The sequence below is a fragment of the Piliocolobus tephrosceles genome, chromosome 21 (assembly GCF_002776525.5).
Source record: "Piliocolobus tephrosceles isolate RC106 chromosome 21, ASM277652v3, whole genome shotgun sequence".
Taxonomy (NCBI): Eukaryota; Metazoa; Chordata; class Mammalia; order Primates; family Cercopithecidae; genus Piliocolobus; species Piliocolobus tephrosceles.
The window spans coordinates 1,654,549-1,673,482 of NC_045454.1; the positions used below are offsets into that span (position 1 = coordinate 1,654,549).

The window sequence follows — 18,934 nt, forward strand, 5'->3', positions numbered from 1 at the left end:
TGCAAGCTCCGCCTCCCAGGTTTACGCCATTCTCCCGCCTCAGCCTCCCGAGTAGCTGGGACTACAGGCGCCCGCCACCTCGCCCGGCTAGTTTTTTGTATTTTTTAGTAGAGACGGGGTTTCACCGTGTTAGCCAGGATGGTCTCGATCTCCTGACCTCGTGATCCGCCCGTCTCGGCCTCCCAAAGTGCTGGGATTACAGGCTTGAGCCACCACGCCCGGCCAACATTTTTGTTTTTTAGATGGAGTTTTGCTCTCGTTACCCAGGTTGGAGTGCAATGGCACGATCTCAGCTCACTGCAACCTCTGCCTCCCAGGAAAATAACCAAACGAGTCATTGTACCATTGAAATGCCAGAATCCCTCTAGGGAGGGGGAGACCAGCAGTCACAATGCCTGGGTCCTTAGCAGCAGACCTTGCAGCCCCATCTTCTCCGGATCCTCCAGGGCTAAGCTGAAGATCAACATGTGTCGGGCCACGGCTTCCAGATTATTCTCCAGCACAAAGAACTAGAAGGATGGAAAAAAAAAAAAAAAAAAGAACTAGAAGGATGGACAGGGTAGGATAATTCTGAAACCTGTTTGCCTGGGCCCAAGGAGACCCAGGAGAGCAGGCCCTCAGCTCTCTCCTTCCACACACCCAGGAGTTCTGTACACCAGCCTCTTCCTTCAAACACAGGAGTCTGGGTCCCCAGAGCCCTCTTTCCTTCCATTACTCAGAAGACCTGATCTTTGAGCTCTTCCTCACTGCAGAAATCACGAGTTCCAAACCCCAGCCCCTTCCTTCCCCAAGACGCATGAGTTCGCTCCCAACTTCCATCTCCCTCAGATCTAGGAGTCTCCAGCCCCTTCATTCCTGGACCTGAGGTTTTAGAATTCCAATCCCTTCCTCCCTCAAGGACTCGGGAATGTGGGCTATCTCCATCCCAGCTCACGTTGAACCTCCTGCGAGGCCAGAGCTTCGCTCGGGACAGCGTCCGCAGCAGGTGCCGTCCATCCACAGAGCCCAGAAGCAGCACGTCTAGCTCGGGGGTGCTGTGCACTGTATCGGCCTGGGAATCTGGGTCCACAGGAGGACCTGGCAAGATGAAAGCCGGCTGGGGCACCATGGTGGTTGGCAGACCGTCCACCGTAGCATCCCCTACAACAATGGACTACAAATCCCAGTAGGCGTCGCGCCTGTGGCCTAGGTTCTAAGGGGAGGTGTTTTCTTCGAGTACTCTGGGATTCATAGTCTGCAGACAGGACCTCGGGGCTGCCCCTGGGAGCGCGCCCTCCGCCGTTGGGTCCTTGGAGAACGTTAGCGCGCCCCCTGCCACCGACCCTGGGACTACGAGCTCTAAAAGGCCGTCTGCCCAGGCTGGGAAGGCAGACGGTATATCAGACCTTGCGTGTTAGGACTCACTTTCAGCCTGCAGGTCCAGCGCCGGGGACAGGCCCCACCAGGATACGGAGCCGAAGCCCCTGCCGGAGCCGGCAGGTGTGGTCATCACGCTGCGGAAAAGACATTCTGAGAATCCCACATATTGCCCGCCCCGCTCCCCTCTCACCGCCCCGCACTTCTCGCCCCTTTGCTTCCACATGATATCCTGCCCACACCTTTATCCTCCAAATATCCCGGGACGCCCCTTCCTCTCTGCTCAGTGCAGCACTGTGGACCCGCGGCACTCCGCAACTGCTGCCCGCCCTTTTCGATCAATCAACCAATGGGAGCATGGGGGATGGGACCACAGCGAGCAACTGACCAATGAAAGTGAGCGAGACAAACTTTTGGCCAATGGGAGCACTGAGGGCCAGACGTGCGGACGCGGTTGTCATGACGACGGCACTGACGGGGAGGGGCGGGGCTGAAACAGGTTGGGGCGGAGTCAGGGTCGGTCCAAATTTCTGGAATGGGGGAGACCTGGGCTGATTAAAATTGAGAGTGAACGGAGCATAATCCTATTTCCTGTTTTGTTTTGTTTTTTTCTTTTTTCCATCTGCTGCCTTTGCTCCTACGTAACTGAATTTTGAGCAACCCAAATAAAGTGAAGTGTCTAGACTTTAGACGGCAGGCTTCTGAGCCCGCTCCCCGCCCCAGCACAACGTGGGCTCTACCACACAGAGCTGCCCACAGGTGGGGCACTCATGTGCAGGTCACTAAATATTCAGGGATTTTTGTGAGTTGGTTATTGTCACACGAAGCAATAATTTAAATTTATAGCTCTATCCTTTTCTAAGCGGGATGATTACGCGCATATAGTTTCTAAGCGGGTGTTCACGCGCATGTGTGAGAAGTGCCTCCTTCAAACCTTGTTACGACATCGATGCACGTTACCCTTCTGACATGAATTTAAAAAAACTACAGGTAAATTCTGTAATCGTACAGTTAAATGCACTGCATTAAAATAAGGGTAAGTCGGCTGGGCGCGGTGGCTCACACCTGTAATCCCAACACTTTGGGAGGTCGAGGTGGGCAGATCACTTGAGGTCAGGAGTTGGAGACCAGCCTGGCCAACATGGTGAATCAGCGCCTCTACCTTAAGAAATACAAAAATTAACCGTGTGTGGTGGCACGCACCTGTAATCCCAGCTACTCTGGAGGCTGAGGCAGGAGAGTCTGTTGAACCCGGGAGGCGGAGGTTGCAGTGAGCTGCGCCTCTGGGCGACAGAGCAACACTGTCAAAAAAAAAAAAAAAAAAAAAAAAAACAGAGTCTGAATGAGGCACATCTCTAGATCACCCCAGCACCCCGCACTGGGCTGAGCGCCCAAGGAGACTTGGTTCTCTGCCTCCTTTCCTTGCTCAGACCAGTCACCCTTTCTGAGCCTCAGTCTCCTGCTCTGTGTGGTGGGAATGTAGCGTGCAGCTGGCAGAGGGGCAGCGGATCTGCCTCCTGAGGGCAGATCTGGGCACTGGGAAGACAATACCCACTGGGGAAATGCAGGCTGAGACCTCAGCAGTTCCTGCAGAATCAGCCTGGCTAACCAGCCCCTCCCAGGCCAGCTCTAAGCCTGCAAGAGCCCCAGATCCTGGCTTTCTCTCTGGAGAATTAATGCCTTTCCTCCCTGTTTCTCCCACTCCCCCAGCATATTCTCAGCAAACGAGCCAGAGTGACTTTTTGAGACGGAGTCTTGCTGCGACTCCCAGACTGGAGTGCAGTGGCGCGATCTTGGCTGACCGCAACCTCCGCCTCCCGGGTTCAAGTCGTTCTTCTGCCTCAGCCTCCTGAGTAACTGGGATTACAGTCATGCGCCACGACGCCCGGCTAATTCTGTATTTTTAGTAGAGACAGGGTTTCTCCGTGTTGGTCAGGCTGGTCTCCAACTCACGACCTCAGGTGATCTGCCCGCCTCGGCCTCTCAAAGTGTTGGAATTACAGGCGTGAGCCACTGAGCCTGGTGAATATTTTTTTTTTCTTTTTATTTTTTGAGACGGAGTCTTACTCTGTCGCCCAGGATGGAGTGCATGGCGTGATCTTGGCTCACTGCAACCTCCGCCTCCCAGGTTCTAGCAATTCTCCTGCCTCAGCCTCCTGAGTAGGTCGGATTACAGGTGCCCACCACCAAGCCCTGCTACTTTTTGTATTTTTAGTAGAGATGAGGTTTCACCATGCTGCCCAGGCTGGTCTCGAATTCCTGAGCTCAGGGAATCCACCTGCCTTGGCCTCCAAAAGTGCTAGGATTACAGGCGTGAGCCACCATGCCCAGCCCCAGTGATTTTTTTGTATTTTTAGAAGAGACGGGGTTTCACCTTGTTGCCCAGGCTGCTCTCAAACTCCTGACCTCAAGTGCTCCGCGGGCCTCAGCCTCCCGAAGTGCTTGAATTACAAGCATGAGCCACTGCACCTGGCCCAGAGTGAGCTTTAACATAAATCAAATAATGTCTCCCACCTCTTCAAATCCTCCAAATGGTTCCCGCCGCACCTGGACACATTCCCAGCTCCTTAGCTTGGCTCCCTATGCCCTAGGCAGTTATCCACCCCTGAAGCCACACCAGCCTCTTGGCTCCTTGGAGAACACACCACGCCGTTTGAACCCCAGGGCCTTTGCAACTTGGGGTTCTTTTGCCTTGAAATCTCTGCCCCCTCATCTTTAGTAGCTGGGACCACAGGCAAGTGCCGCCATGCCTGGATATGTATGTATGTATGTATGTGTGTACGTATGTGTATGCATGTGTGTATGTGAGTGTATATGTATGTGTGTATGTATGTATGTGTGCATGTATGTATGTGTGTATGTATGTGTATGCATGTGTGTGAGTATGTATGTATGTATGCATGTATGTATGTATCTCTGTGTATGTATGTATGTGTATGCATGTGTGTATGTGAGTGTATATGTATGTGTGCATGTATGTATGTGTGTATGTATCTGTGTGTATGTGTATGTATGTGTGTATGCGTGTGTATGCGTGTATGTATGTGTGCATGCGTGTATGTATCTCTGTGTGTATGTGTATGTATATGTGTGTATGTGTGTATGTATGTGTGTGTATGTGTGGGTGTGTATGTGTGTGTATGTGTATGTGTGTGTGTGTGTGTATGTGTGTATGTAGCAAAAGGGTCTCACTAGTTGCCCAGGCTGTTATTTATTTATCTGAGACGGAGTTTCACTCTTCTTGCCCAGGCTGGAGTGCAATGTCGCGATCTCGGTTCACTGCAACCTCCACCTCCCTGGTTCAAGCGATTCTCCCACCTCAGCCTCCTGAGTAGCTGGGACTACAGGTATGCACCACCACATCCAGCTAATTTTGTATTTTCAGTAGAGATGGGGTTTCTTCGTGTTGGTCAGGCTGATCTCAAACTCCTGACCTCAGGTGATCTGCCTGCCTTGGTCTCCCAAAGTGCTGGGATTACAGGCGTGAGCCACTGCGGCCGGCTTTATTTATTTAAGACAGGGACTTGCTCTGTTGCTCAGACTGGAGTACTTCAGCCTGAAACTCCTGGGCTCAAGCAATCCTCCCACCTCTGCATCCCTAGTAGCTAGAACTACAGGCACATTCCCCCATACCTAGCTAACTTTACAAATTTTAAAAATAGAGATGAGGTCTCACTTTATTATCCAGGCTGGTCTCAAACCCTGGGCCCCAAGTGATCCTCCTGCCTCCCAAAGAGCTGGGATTACAGGCCTGAGTCACTATGACTAGACTGTTTTCTTTTTCTTTTCTTTTCTTTCTTTCTTTCTTTTTTTTTTTTTTTTTGACAAGATCTCCTTCTGTGGCACAAGCTGGAATGCAGTGGCATAATCACAACTCACAGCAGCCTCTAAATCTTAGGCTCAAGTAATCCTCCCGCCTCAGCCTCCCAGGTAGCGGGGTCTACAGATACGCATTACCATGTCCAGCTGATTTTTTTCTATTCTTTTGTAGAGACAGGGTCTCACTATGTTGCCCAGGCTGGTCTGGAACTCCTGGGCTCAAGCAATCCTCCTGCCGTGGCCTCCCAAAGTGCTGGGATTAAGGCATGAGCCATCGTGCTTGGCCTTGTTTTCTTTTTAAATTGGTGTAAAGCACACACACTATTAAGTTAATTGGGAATGACATTTATACATTCCCAATGCTGTGCAACCATCACCACTGTCTAGTTCCAGAACTTTCTCTTCACTCCAAAAGAAAACCCATACCCCACTTATCTCCCCATTTCTTTCTCCTCAGTCCCTGACAACCACGAATCTTTCTGTCTCTATGAATTTGTCAGTTCAGGAGGTTTCTTGTGGATGGAATCTTGCACTATGCAGCCATCTGTGTCTGCTTCCCTCACTTGGCATAATATTTTCAGGACTCATCTATGCTGAAGTAGGAATCAATGCTTCCTTCTGTTTTTATGACCAAATAATATTCCACCGTTTTTCTCCCTAACCTTTGCAAGCTTCATTCCTTCTTGTCATTCAAGTCATGGCCCAGACGGCACCTCCTCAGGAAGGCTGCCCCCGTCCACCCTCCCTAAATTATCTCAGCCCTTTTACGTTTTGGTCCCAGTGTGGACTGCCATTTGTAATGGTTTTGTTCTTCTACCGCTCTGCTTTCTTGTTGAGACGGAGAACCAAGGACCCCATTGTCATCACCTAAATCAATCCCAGGATTTAGAGACAGGCTTTCTGGCTGTGTGATTCTGAGCATTTCACAGGAATTCATTCTCTCTCTCTCTCTCTCTCTCTCTGTCTCGATGGAGTTTTGCTCTTGTTGTCCAGGCTGGAGTGCAGTGGCACGATCTTGACTCACTGCAACCTCCGCCTCCTGGATTCCAGCGAGTCTCCTGTCTCAGCCTACTGAGTAGCTGGGATTACAGGTGCCCACCACCACACTCAACTAATTTTTGTATTTTTAGTAGAGACAGGGTTTCAGCATATTGGCCAGGCTGGTCTTGAATTCCTGATCTTACGTGATCCACCCGCCTCAGCCTCACTTTTACAGGCGTGAAACACCATGCCCAGCCCCAAATTCTTTAAAGCATAGTTTGGGCTCAGTTGTCAACCGGGAATAATGATCATGTTTATTTCTTTTTTTTTTTTTGAGACGGAGTCTCGCTCTGTTGCCCAGGCTGGAGTGCAGTGGCCGGATCTCTGCTCACTGCAAGCGACGCCTCCCGGGTTTACGCCATTCTCCTGCCTCAGCCTCCTGAGTAGCTGGGACTACAGGCGCCCGCCACCTCGCCCGGCTAGTTTTTTGTATTTTTCAGTAGAGACGGGGTTTCACCGTGTTAGCCAGGATGGTCTCGATCTCCTGACCTCGTGATCCACCCATCTCGGCCTCCCAAAGTGCTGGGATTACAGGCTTGAGCCACCGTGCCCAGCCGATCATGTTTATTTCATGAGTTTGCTGTGAGGATTATTATTGGCAGTAATAGTAGTAACATAAAGAGCTGTCTTCATAAAGACATGCTCTACACCAATACACACACACTCTCACACACACTCACACACACACACTCATACACATGAAAAGTTACTGAATTCCTTTGGAGAAAAATTTAAAATCTCATGGATATTGTAATCTGTGTAGCTGTTCTATTGTCACTTTCCCCATTGGCTACCAGGAAGCTTAGGAGCAAGTTTGTTTGCTGCCTCCTTTTTTGGTACATGGGGGTAATTTTCGCCTCATTCTCCACTTAATCTGCTGCTCAGAGAGTTCTCTGGCCAAATCTTATAGGTCTTTGTTCACCACCCAAAATTCTGTATGGGATGAGATAAGGTAGAACCTAATGGAACTATCATCTTTGCTCGAAACAGAGTAGGAGGCAGCATTCATTGAAAGAACAATGAGGTCGGTGTGGCAACTCATACCTACAGTCCCAGCTACTCAGACAGGAGGACTGCAGGAGTTTGAAACTAGCCTGGGCAACATAGCAAGACCCCATCTCTAAAATAAATAAATAAATAAATACCCAGGCATGGTTGCATGTGCCTGTGGTCCCATCTACTCAGGAGTCTGAGGCAGGAGGATCCCTTGAGCCCAGGAGGTTGAGGCTGCAGCGAGCTATGATTGTACCACTGCACTCCAACCTGGGGACAGAGTGAAACCCTGTCAAAAAAAGAAGAAAGAAGAGGCTGAGGCAGGAGAATCGCTTGAACCCGGGAGGAGGGGGTTGCAGTGAGCCGAGATTGTGCCACTGCACTCCAGTCTGGGCAACAAGAGCGAAACTCCGTCTAAAAAAAAAAGAAAAGACAAGAAAAAGAAGGGCCGGGCGCAGTGGCTCACACCTGTAATCCTAGCACATTGGGTGGCGAGGCAGGCATATCACGAGGTCAGGAGATCGAGACCATCCTGGCTAACACAGTGAAACCCCATCTCTACTAAAAATACAAAATAATTAGCCAGGTGTGGTGGTGGGCACCGGTAGTTCCAGCTATTGGAGAGGCTAAGGCAGGAGAATGGCGTGAACCCGGGAGGCGGAGCTTGCAGTGAGCCCAGATCAGGCCACTGCACTCCAGCCTGGGCGAAAAAGTGAGACCCTGTCTCAAAAAAAAAAAAGAAAAGAAAAAAGAAAGGAAGGAGGGAAGGAAGGAAGGAAGGAAGGAAGGAAGGGAAGGAAGGAAGGAAAGAAGAAAGAAAGAAAAGAAAGAAAGAAAGAGAAAGAGAGAGAGAAAGAAAAAAAGAAAGAATGAGAAAGAAAGAAGAAAAAGGAAAAAAGAAAAAAGAAAGAGGTGAAGTTGAAATCATTGGCTTTCCTTGCTTAACTCCATTCTCTCTCGCAGGCTCTGGAGATTTTATTCCCCGACTCCGTGCCTCTCCTTTGTTTTGATGACAGTAAGTCCCTTGGGGGGTCAGGTCTGTGTTTGCATCTATTCTGGGGCCCCAGCACTCAACAGAAGACCTCAAGGAATATGGAATGGAAGGAAGAAAAAAAGAGAGGGAGGGATGCAGAAATGGGTATGAAAATGGATGTGAGTCCTGGGTGAGCAAGCCAGGGATAAATTCATGGACAAGCAAGGGAATTCTCGCCGACTCCCCACGGCCAACATGTGGCAGGAGTTAGTATGATCCCAACATTCTCCAGAGGAGGAAGCCCAGGCTCAGAGTGGTGAGTGAACGGGTGAGTGTGAGGGAGTCCACGGGGCCAGGCCAGTCTCTCCCAGCGGCTTTCAGGAGGAACAGCACTCACGCTGCCCTGTGCGCGCCCATTCCCGGAAACGAGGTTTCTTTCCTCTTGGGCCCCAACCCGTGCCCACTCCCATCAAGAAGCATGGGCCCAGGCCACCGGAGTTGCTGAAAATTTATTTGGCCCCAGGAGCAGTGCAGGGACGGGCTGTGTTGGAAGAGAGAGGAGAGCAGATGAGGATGGCTGATTGTCAAAGCAGGGAGCAGGACCCAGGGGCAGGAGAAACCAGGCTGCCTTTCCTTCCCAGGGGTCCCTGGGGCATCTGGGTGTATCCGCGGGGGTCGGGGGAGTGTGCTGGACCATTGTCGTGATTGGCACCGTTGGGGGTGAGAAGACAGGAATGGTTCAGATGGCTGGGGTGGAAGGTCGGGGGAGGGTAATGGGCAGAGGAAGCTTACGGCTAGGGTTGGCTTGGCTTTGGCCGGTCTCGGGAGTCTGGGGTCAGGGGCTAGAGTCCAGGCTTGGCCAGGGGCTTCGGGTGGCAGTCAGGGCGCAGGCAGCAGCCTCACTCGGTCCGGCGGCCGCAGCGAGTGCCACTGGGCAATGGGCCGCCGCGGGTTGGCCAGCATGTCCGCCCAGTGGCGCAGGCCAGCCCCGCCGGCGGCCGCCCCCACGGCCACCCTCCCGATGGCCTCGTTCTTGCCCAGCTTGTCGTAGTCCAGCACGGTCAGCTCCACCTGCACCTTCTGGGGTGGGCGCGGGAGGCGGAGGAGAGAGGAGCGTGAGGGCAGGAGGCCCGGAAGGGGCAGTGTCCACCCTCACAGCTGAGGGTACCTCTCGCTGCCACCCGAGGGCTCGGGGCCCCGGAGCTCGGCACGGGGAAGGGGGTGGGAGACCGGAGGGACGGAGCCTGCGGGGAGGAGGAGGCGCCGGCGCCTTTCTTCCTGAGCAGCCAGGTTTCTAAGGAAATGAACCCGCAGGACTCGGTTGCGGAGCGGGTGTTCGGCGCCTCTTGGGGGAGCAGCCTCCTAAGAGCCGGAAAGCTGCAGAATTTTAACAGGTGCCGAACTAGGGTAGGCGCCATCCCTAAAGAGGTAAGGGGAGGTCTCTTTTTCTTAGACCCCTGTTCCTGAGGAGGGCGGGGCATCCTGGTGCCGCGTGGGGGGCGGGGCATCCTGGTCCTGCTGGGGGGGGGGCATCTGGTCCTGCGTGGGGGGCGGGACATTCTGGTTCCGCTTGGGGGCAGGGCATCCTACTCTTGCTTAGGGCGGGGCATCCTGGTCCTGCTTGCGGTGGGGCATCTGGTCCTGCTTAGGAGTGGGTCATTGTGGTCCCGTTTGGGGGCAGGGCATACTGGTCCCTCTTGGTGGGGCGGGGCATACTGATCCTGCTTAGGGTGGGGCATCTGGTCCTGCTTATGGGTGGGGCATCCTAGTCCTGCTTAAGGGGTGGGGCATCCCGGTCCTGCTTAGAGCAGATAGGATGCCCACATCCAATTTTAAGGAGTGTCTTCCTGGAGTGGAGGAGGCTTCCTGGTCCTCATAGGAAGAAACAGACGGAGAGCATAACTTCAGAGCCCCTCACCTGGTTTCTAGGGAGATGCTAAAAGTCTCCCTCCGCCTAGCAATGGCTGTTACTAAGGGTCTGGGCTTTTGGAGAACGGCAGGTTTGAGCTCACCTGGACTTGGTCACAGGGCACCTCGAAGCTGAAAGCTTCGTTGTAATAGGGGTTCAGAGTGTTCTTCTTGATGGTGGTTTTCTTCTTCCGCACCTTTTTGCCGCCCTGCAGCAGGTGGACCTTGACGTATGGATCTGGGGAGAGGAAGGAGGAGTCTTATAGCTTTCCACTGCTGAGTTCTTGGGCCAAGATAGAAACACCGCCTACACCCTTCGGGTCTCCGTAGCTCTATCCCAAAATCCATGCCTTCCACGGCAGCCTGGGCCTCCCTGTCCCCGAAGAAACCCTCGGGGCTCAGAAACCACCAGAACGAGAACCCACCCCACGCCGTCCCCACAGACCCCACTCCCTTGCTTCCCACACACCTGACAGTCCTCCTACGTCCATCTTCTTCAGGTTTTTAGCCTCCAGGACGATGACCGTGAGCTTCCCGGCCGTGGGTACATAGCGGAGGGAGAAACAGATGTCCCCAAGTTTCTCCTGCTGAAAGAAGGAGAGGGGCCTATCATCAGAGCCCCGGCTCCACATCCATGCCCCCTCCATTTGTCTTTTCTCCCCACACTTTGGAATGGAATGGTCCACAGTTAAGGACCACGCCGCCCCGAGGGTCTGGAAGGCCTATGATCTGATTGGCTCAAAATGTTGTGGGCGGAGGCTGGGGCGTGGCTCGGGGCGTGGCCGCGCATGCTCACCTCCTCCCGCGGAGCAGCCTGCAGCTCCCGCCAGGTCTGCACCGGCCGCCCCAGGTCCACGGAGCTCATGGGGACCCGCACCTCCCCGATGGCGTCGTTGCGAGAGAAGCGGTCGAAGTCGTACACCGCCATGACCAGCACCCTGCCCCCCAGCTCCACGTAGGGGACCTGGAGTGCACAGAGAATCCGCAGTAGAGAGCAGGAAGTCAGACATAGGGTGAGGCGCAGCACATCCAGAAGGAAGGCGTGGAGTGAGGCAGCGAGGGTCCAAGCTGAACAGTTGGGGGAACTCAAATGGGGAAGTCCAGGGATCCATGGGGAAAAAAACCACGGGTCAGTGGAACCCAAATGGTACCGCCCAAGGACCAGGCTACAGCCCAGGAGTCAGCAGTGCCCAGAGTCCAGTGGAATAGCCCCAGAGCGGGTAGCTGCCACCTGAGCTGTGGCCGCCTGCAGGAAAAGTGGAAGGGGTCGGTCCCCAGTGTTCCAGGGACTGGGCTCAGGCTATGGAACGCAGGGCCTGAGGGCAGGAGCTCACCTTGAAGGCAAAGGTTTCCCCAAAGTGAGGGTTCAGTGTCTGCCGATGCACCTTGGTCTCGTACCGCCTCCGTTTGTCCGGCAGCAGGTAGACCCGCACGTAGGGGTCCGAGGAGCCACCCAGATCCAAGGCTGCCAATCCCTCTGCTTGCAGAATGCCCACCAGCAGCTGCAAGGCCCAGGCACAGTGGGGGAGGCGGAGAACACTAGTCTTAGCCTCCCTTCCATGGCTCCTTTCAGAAGTGGTTGGAACCCCTGGGACCCTCCCTCCAAAGCATCCCCTTCCTCCACACCCACCTGGCCACTCTGGAAGTCATAATCCAGGGAGTACTGCAGTCGTCCTAGCTCATGCTTGTCTGCCACCTGCTGCCCTGGCCCGGATGGTGCTGGCTCCAGCTCCTCCACTTCTGGCTGCACCTTAGGGAGCCAGGGGTAAGGGTAGGTGAAGTCTTCCCCTGATAGCAGTATCCTTCAGGTTCAGAAGTCAAGAGAGGCTCACAAGTCCCTTGGGCTATACCTGAGTGCTCACAGGCTAAGCAGAGTCAGTATTTGACTAGAGATGTCTGCCACAGGCAGGAAATAGACATGATAACACAGATGCAGTATGTTTGTGAATGTTTGATTAGTGGTGTCTGCTATGGGCAGGGACTAGACATGTGTTTGTCATGCTTAGATTAAAACAAGTACTGATAGTGTCCCATTGCCCACAGGAATAATGCAGGTTGTATTTCACATGCTAATGGCTGTATTGGGGTGCTAGTCCAAACTGCCATGTTTACTTGTGATCTTAGCACAGCAAAACATGGAGGAGAAATGGCATATTTACTGTGTATTTGCTATTCTAAAGTAGAATGAAAAATCAGAAGGTGTCTCCTTAACCTAGGCCAGCAATTCTTAAAATTCAATGTAAACCTGAATTCCCCTGAGTCCTGTGACAAAATGTCTGAGGTCACCTCTTCAGGGATGCTGACTCAACAGGTCAGGTGCTAGCTCCAGAATTTGCATTTCAACAAGTATCCTGTGTGATTCTGCTGCAGTCTTTGAACATCACTGGTTTAAGGGATAGGGATGGGGCTGGACACCAGGACCCTAAATGGCATCTTTACGGATAGTAATTGTGACAGCTCCTTATTGAGAAGGAAGGAGGGGAAATACCAAGTTAGTGACCGCAAACTTGAGGTTCAGAGAGGGACAGTGAATTCTCCGAGGTCACACAACCGGGAAATGGTCCCTCTCGGTTGGAAACCTAGCGCTGCCTGGCTCCCAGGCTAACATTGCACTCTGCACTGAGAGACTTAATTTTCAGACCCTGCAGTGACCACTTTCCATTCCAACAGCCTCGTCCAATGCAAATTTCTTTTATCCTCTCTGGGCTGCTGCTGCACTGGCCTCCTCCCTGGATTCCTCGCCGCAGATCTGTCCTACACAGGGGTTCCAGAGGAGTCATCCTAACACCATCTGACCCTGTCCCTCTCATGCTCAAAACATATTTGTAGCTTTCATCACCCTCATGACGTGGATACTGCTGAGTTCTCCAGACACTTCACTCCAGAGTGCAGCTATTGTGAAAAACGACTCTTTGTTCCCCAAATAAGCCTCAGAATCTGGATATGGGGCCTGAATCTGTGTATGTGGCCTCAACACATGCTCCAGCTTGGACTAGAATGTCCTTCTCTCTGGTCTCAGTACAGAAGTCACCACCACCATGAAGCTTCCTCTGTCTGACCCTCTGTTTTAAAATCTTTCTTACTGTAAATACGTCTCATCCTCTGACAGAAATCAGCACATTTTAAAGTATTCTGGCACAAAGCTGGTTTTCAGCTTTCAAAGCCATTTATTTATTTATTTATTGGAGACAGAGTCTTGCTCTGTCACCCAGGTTGGAGTGCAGTGGCGCGATCACAGCTCACTGCAGCCTCCACCTCCCCGTTTCAGTGCCTCAGCCTCTCGAGTAGCTGGGATTATACCACGCCACCACGCCTGGCTAATTTTTTGTATTTTAAGTAGAGACAGGATTTCATCATGTTGCCCAGGCTACTCTAGAATTCATGACCTCAGACAGTCTGCCCACCTCAGCCTCCCAAGTGCTAGGATTACAGGTGTGAGCCACCGCAGCTGGCCCAGAGCCAAATATTTATACGTTTCGGTAGATTTCTATACAATGGGATGCCTTTTCTGTGCTCCTATGAGATCCTGTAGTAGGGCACATACTACCCTGTGTGGTGAGTGTCTGTGTCAGTGCCTGACTACCCCACCAGACTGGGACGTTCTTGTGAACAGCAGCTAGTTCTGTTCCATCTCCAGGTCCCCAGAGTCCAGTTGAGGGCTAGACACACAGGGAGGATGAGCCAGTAAGATGGGTTCCTATAGGAGGGAAGGGAGCAGGGACTGGGACCCGCTGGGCCATTGAGAGGAGCAGTGTGCGGGAAGGGGCCGGGTAGAGGGGCTGGGCCGGGCCACACCTTGTCTATGTAACTCTGGCCCAGCCCCTTCACTTCCTGAAGGTGGACCTGGGCTTGGGCCTGGCTCTTCTTGCCCGTCCGCCTCCGACAGCGCTTCCGGTAGAGACAGAAACAGCAGCTCAAGACGAGGAGGCCTGAGACCAGCACGATGGTGGCCAGGGCCCAGGGGGGCACTGCAGAGGGGTGGAGACAACACACATTGAGGCCTGGGCAGCGCGCTGGCTGATTCAGTCCTGATTATACGCGGAAGCTGGAATGCTGGCCTCCTTTTCCCTCCAGCCATTTTCATTCCATTTCTTTCCGCGTTTTTCTGCCACCTAATGTGGCCTATAGAGAGATTCGACGCCCTAACCCAGGCTGACACCATCTGGATTTGCTTGCCTATTAGTTCTGCTTTTCCTTACCTGCCCCCGCCCCCCATTTCTGCTCAACTCCTGATGCTTTTTAGAAGAAGCCCTGCTCCTCATCGGGCCTCAGTTTCCTTATATGTAAACGAAGGGCTAGGTGGACTTTCCAATTCTAAGATCCCATTCCATGCAACACCCCTTGATCCGGTTTCGATTTTTGTTGCAAATTTGTTCCTTCCTTTTTCCCGATTTCTTTTGCGTTCTACTCCAGGATGACGACCCGGAATCCCAGCCGGATTTTCCAGCCCGCCTGTCCGAGTACACCCGTCCGAATCCTGCCCCTCGGAATCCTGGCCGGGCTTTCTCTCTGCTCGTCCCCCCTCCCACCCCCCACCGTCTGCCCCCGGGTCTTGCTCACCGGGGCCGTGGCTGATGCGACTGGAGTCGGGAGGCGTGTCGGGCGATGGAGGCCCCGGGGTTGGGGGCTCCGGGAACATGGTGGCGGATTCCTAGAGTCTTTTCTGCAGAGGCACTCAAGCACCCTAATCCCCCATTCCCACCCCAGACGTCCATTGAGCCCCACGCACAACAAAGAACTCCAACTCCCATGAGGCCCATGCGCGAACAGCCGCGCAGAAACCGGACAGCCACCGCGAGTCATGCTGGGAGTTGTAGTTTCAGCCTCCCTGCGCTTGCGAGGGGGTGTCCAGGACCTAGTTGCATCCCAAAGGGATACCCTCTTCCTCCACGGTCCCACAGGCATTCCGCTGACTTCTGCCTCGTCCTCGCCCCTCCGCAGGGCCTGAACCGGAAGCGGGCCGAAGGCAGGCGTGGGAACCAGCGGACCGCGTTGCCCAGAGCAACAGCCTGGCTCCTCTCGAGCGGGGTGGGAGCAAAGCTGGTTGCCCGGGCAACGGTCTGTTGCCAGGACAACGGGCGGGGCTGACGCACAGACGCGGAGTCCCAGCGGGGCAGGCTCGCTCCGGGGCCCACTGGTGCCTGGGAACCCCCCATAGCCCGACTGGGATCCTCAGGTCCGGCGAGATGGGGAGGGGCAGCCTGTGGTCCGAGCGGCCACAGCTGACTGCTCCCTCCGCACTTGGTCCTGGGAGCTGAGACGCAGGTTCCCTCTTCCCTCTCCCCAGTTTTGCTGGAGAGCGGGTCGGGGGCTGTCTGGTGCCTGTGCTGAGCCCCCCCTCATCCTTCTTGGCCTGTTGGTCTCTCCACGCATCCGTGCTGTCTTCACACCTGCTCTCGTGACCGCCTCGGTCTCCACGCTGTCTCTTGACCCCAAATAGGCGTCTTCCCTGTGTCTGCCTCCCCATTCCGCCCATCTGCCTATCGCCTGGCCTCTGTCCCCGGGGTCTCTCCCCCTTCGCTCCGCCTGCGCTCCCCTCCCCGCCCTCGGCTCTTTGTCTTCTCCATACCTGACTCGCGTCCCCAAATCCCTGTCTCTCCGCTTCAGGCTCCAGCCCTCCCACTGTCTCTGTTGGTCCCCCCAGTGCCCCAGCCCCCACTCCCACACCCCTTTCCTCTAGGGATGCGGATGCGGATGGGCTGAGGGCGGGGGTCCCAGCAGCTCCTACCTGCTCGGGCGGCTGGACGGGACGCTCCCGGGAGACGCGGAGGCGCCAGCCCCGCCCGGACCCCGCCCCCCGCACGTGGGCGATGGCGCTGTCCCGGGTGCTGATCGCGGAACTCGGCGGGGCGGGGGAGCCGCGGAGCGAAGCCGGATCCCGTGCGCACGTGTGTGCCCGTGTGCGTGTGCGCGCGTGTGTGGTGTGTATTGTGTGTGCCCGTATTTGGTCTCGGGTAGGCGGAAAGCCCCGCCCCGCCCCTCCTCCCGCCTCCACCCGGGAACCTCGATGACGCCCACAGATATTTATCCTGGTGCCTTAGAATTTTCTGCCCTCTGGTCCAGTCGTTGGCCGTCCAGACCACTCCACTCCTCCCGCCCCAACACACACGACACACACCCAAAGAACGGCATGCCAGGATACTCAGTCCTAGGACCTAGGAGACCCTAGACCCTCACTGGAGACCTAGACTCTGCAGGGTTCAGCATCAAAGTCCCCAGCTATCAGCCCCCAGACATCGCCCTCTAAGTTCCCCTAACACCAGTCCCAAGAGGCGGCCAGTGCGGTGACTCACACCTGTAATCTCAGCACTTTGGGAGGTCGAAGCAGGAGGAATGCTTTAGCCCAGGAGCTGGAGAGCAGCCTGGGCAACATAGCAAAATCCCGTCTCTACAAAAATGAGTCCGGCGTGGTGGTGCCTACCTGTGATCACAGCTACTCTAGAGGCTGAGGTGGGAAGATAACCTGGGCCCAGGAGGTCAAGGCTGCAGTAAGCCACTGCACTCCAGACTGGGCAACAAAGGAAGACCATGTCTCAAAAACAAAAACAAAAACAGAACAAAACAACAACAACAACAAAAAGAGTAAAAGAAAAGCTCAGAAAGCAAGTCCCCACGCACCTAGCTCCAGCGAGCCCTGTCCATACTGTCCAGACCCTGAACACAAACGTCTGGACACTGCCTTCTCTGAGAGACTCAACCACCCAAACCTACATTTTTTCATGTGCAAATGTGTGGGTCCCTCTAGTCCCCTCCTGGACGTTTGCCTCTATCCCTAGATACCAGGAACCCATCCCTACTCCCAACCCAATATTATTTCCGGACCCAGAAATCCATGGAACAACTGTCTCTGGGGAGAACAGTGATTTAATAAATTATGGGATAGAAGGAAACATATATGTGGATGGTGGGGTGCAGGGAGACCTTGGGCACAGGGACACCCTCTGACCTCAGATTACAGAAGACTGATTTGGTTTCTGAAGTAAAAGCAGGGCAGGATCCTGCCTGCCTTTGGTCCTCAAGTAGCCAGAACTCCAGACCCGAATTCCTTCCTGCCTCAGAATCCAGGCTCCAGTCTGTTTCTTCCCGTATCCTGGACTCCCAGCTTCCTCCTCCCTGAAAGACCTAGGAAATCCAAGCTACCATCTCTCCTTCAAGGAACCAGGAATCCAGATCCCCAGCTCCCATAGGGTTCATCTGAAGCCCATCAGACCACTGTCTCCTGGGGAAACCAGAGTTTGGGATCCCAGTCTCCTCCTGCCACAGCACCTAGGAGTCTGGGAGCCCAGCCCTCTGCTCGTCCAGGAATCTGGGCTCACGTGGGCGTCCAGAGCTTGAGGATGCTTGGGCTGCCGACCCAGCCCTCTCGTCACTTAGACCTCCAACTTGTGGGCCTGGATGGCGGCCACGTTCTCATAGATGAGATTTTCGACACTCTCATACAGGACCTCCTTCTTGGCTGGGGCCTGGGCTGACTGTTGGAGGAACCGCAGGAGGCACTGGTGCAGGAACACGTACTGAGCCTGGGAAACGGGCATGGGAGTGAGGGGCGTCCCCCTAAGTCTGGGCTGTATGGAGCCCCAGGGTACCTCCACCCATCGACTCCCGTCCTGTGTCGCTGAGGGGCTGCCTCACCTCAGTCTGCACCATCAATGGCCGGCTCTCTCTCATCTTCCTCACAAAGCTGAAGGGCCCAAGGAGACCCTGGGACTGCAGCTGCCGGAGCAGGACGTCCAGGGCAATGAGGGTGCCTGTGCGACCCACGCCAGCACTAGGCAGAACAAGGGAAGGGTCAGACCAAGGGGCAGGAGTGCGAGGGTCCGGGGTCATGGCTGATTGGAGGGATCCGTGTTTGAATGATGACAATAACTATGCCTGCTCACACCTGTAATCCCAGCACTTCGGGAGGCCAAAGCCAGTGGATCACCCAAGTCAGGAGGTCGAGACCAGCCTGGCCAACCTGGCGAAACACTGTCTCTACTAAAAATACAAAAATTAGCCGGGTGTGGTGGCGCACGCCTGTAATCCCAGCTACTTGGGAGGCTGAGGTGAAGAATTGCTTGAACCCAGGAGGTGGAGGTTGCAGTGAGTTGAGATTGCACCATTGCACTCCAGCCTGGGCAACAAGAGCAAAACTCCATCACAAAAAACAACAACAATAACAACAACAACAAAACTATGCCTGGAGTTCCTTCCATCTGTTAGGCTCTGTTCTAAGTGCCTGAAGGGCCTTCTTCACTCCTCCCCAACCTAAGAAGTGGGATGTACTGGCACATCCTTTGTACAGATGGGGAAATGGAGGCTGAGTGAGGTGAAGTCCCATACCCCAGGCTACTCAGCTAGTAAGTGACAGAGCTGGGGTTCAAACACAGAAAGAAGAACTCTCCAGCCAATCATTTAATAATTCCTTTAAACACAAAATCTTTCGTTTTGTTTTGTTTTGTTTGTCACGCAGGCTGGAGTACAGTGGCATGACCTCGGCTCACTGCACCCTTGACCTCCTGGGCTCAAGTGATCCTCCTGTCTCAGCCTCCTGAGTAGCTCGGATCACAGGCACGCACCACTGCATCTGGCTAACTTATTAAATGTTTTTATAGAGATGGGGTCTTGCCATGTTGCCCAGGCTGTTCTCAAACTCCTGGACTCAAGTGATCCTCCCACCTCAGTCCCCCAAAGTGCTGGGATTACAGGCATGAGCTACTGTGCCCAGTGAAAACATTAGCTGTTTTAGGTTGGGCACAGTGGCTCACACCTGTATTCCCAGCACTTTGGGAGGCTGAGGTGGGTGGATCACGAGGTGAGGAGATCAAAACCATCCTGGCTAACAAGGTGAAACCCCGTCTCTAC

The 18,934-nt window shown here is 54.1% G+C and overlaps 3 protein-coding genes and 1 pseudogene across 5 annotated transcripts in view; 1 reads left to right on the plus strand and 3 right to left on the minus strand.

The window, feature by feature from the left end:
* DNAAF3 (dynein axonemal assembly factor 3) overlaps nt 1–1,741 on the minus strand; it is a 7,887-nt gene extending 6,146 nt beyond the window's left edge. Inside the window, exons 1-4 of the mRNA XM_023184407.2 lie at nt 1,599–1,741; nt 1,405–1,493; nt 935–1,077; nt 416–509 (exon numbers count right to left, since the gene is read on the minus strand). Coding sequence (XP_023040175.1) covers nt 416–509; nt 935–1,077; nt 1,405–1,489 — 322 coding nt within the window. The 5' untranslated portion in view covers nt 1,490–1,493; nt 1,599–1,741. The remainder of the gene's footprint in view (nt 1–415; nt 510–934; nt 1,078–1,404; nt 1,494–1,598) is intronic.
* Nucleotides 1,742–2,206: 465 nt separating this feature from the next.
* On the plus strand, nt 2,207–2,326 carry LOC111521219 (annotated as a pseudogene).
* Nucleotides 2,327–8,677: 6,351 nt separating this feature from the next.
* Nucleotides 8,678–15,983, minus strand: SYT5 (synaptotagmin 5). 3 transcript variants are annotated; one of them, XM_023184383.2, is made up of 9 exons: nt 15,819–15,983; nt 14,651–14,774; nt 13,886–14,058; nt 11,721–11,840; nt 11,425–11,592; nt 10,887–11,054; nt 10,560–10,677; nt 10,195–10,328; nt 8,678–9,262 (listed from the first exon to the last, which is right to left on the minus strand). In XM_023184383.2, exons 2-9 carry the CDS (start codon nt 14,727–14,729, stop codon nt 9,062–9,064), a joined length of 1,161 nt encoding a protein of 386 aa, XP_023040151.1. In that variant the 5' UTR covers nt 14,730–14,774; nt 15,819–15,983; the 3' UTR covers nt 8,678–9,061. The 3 variants fall into 3 exon arrangements, with proteins under 3 accessions (XP_023040151.1, XP_023040153.1, XP_023040152.1); XM_023184384.1 differs by lacking the exon at nt 15,819–15,983 and having other exon boundaries at nt 9,062–9,262; nt 10,560–10,674; nt 14,651–14,753; XM_023184385.2 differs by lacking the exons at nt 13,886–14,058; nt 15,819–15,983 and having other exon boundaries at nt 8,724–9,262; nt 10,560–10,674; nt 14,651–15,073.
* A 955-nt stretch (nt 15,984–16,938) lies between these two features.
* PTPRH (protein tyrosine phosphatase receptor type H) overlaps nt 16,939–18,934 on the minus strand; it is a 17,624-nt gene continuing 15,628 nt past the window's right edge. Inside the window, exons 13-14 of the mRNA XM_026457572.1 lie at nt 17,723–17,858; nt 16,939–17,610 (exon numbers count right to left, since the gene is read on the minus strand). Coding sequence (XP_026313357.1) covers nt 17,461–17,610; nt 17,723–17,858 — 286 coding nt within the window. The 3' untranslated portion in view covers nt 16,939–17,460. The remainder of the gene's footprint in view (nt 17,611–17,722; nt 17,859–18,934) is intronic.

What these genes read in the sequence shown, in the direction of transcription:
- SYT5 (XM_023184385.2), bottom strand. Translation starts at nt 14,995, where the DNA reads ATGCCTGTGGGACCGTGGAGGAAGAGGGTATCCCTTTGGGATGCAACT. An exon ending in TCGCATCAGCCACGGCCCCG is followed by an intron (nt 11,841 to 14,650) that starts GTGAGCAAGACC and finishes TGGCTCCCTAAG; the next exon opens with GTGCAGCCAGAAGTGGAGGA. An exon ending in AGGCTGCTCCGCGGGAGGAG is followed by an intron (nt 10,675 to 10,886) that starts GTGAGCATGCGC and finishes TTCTTTCAGCAG; the next exon opens with GAGAAACTTGGGGACATCTG.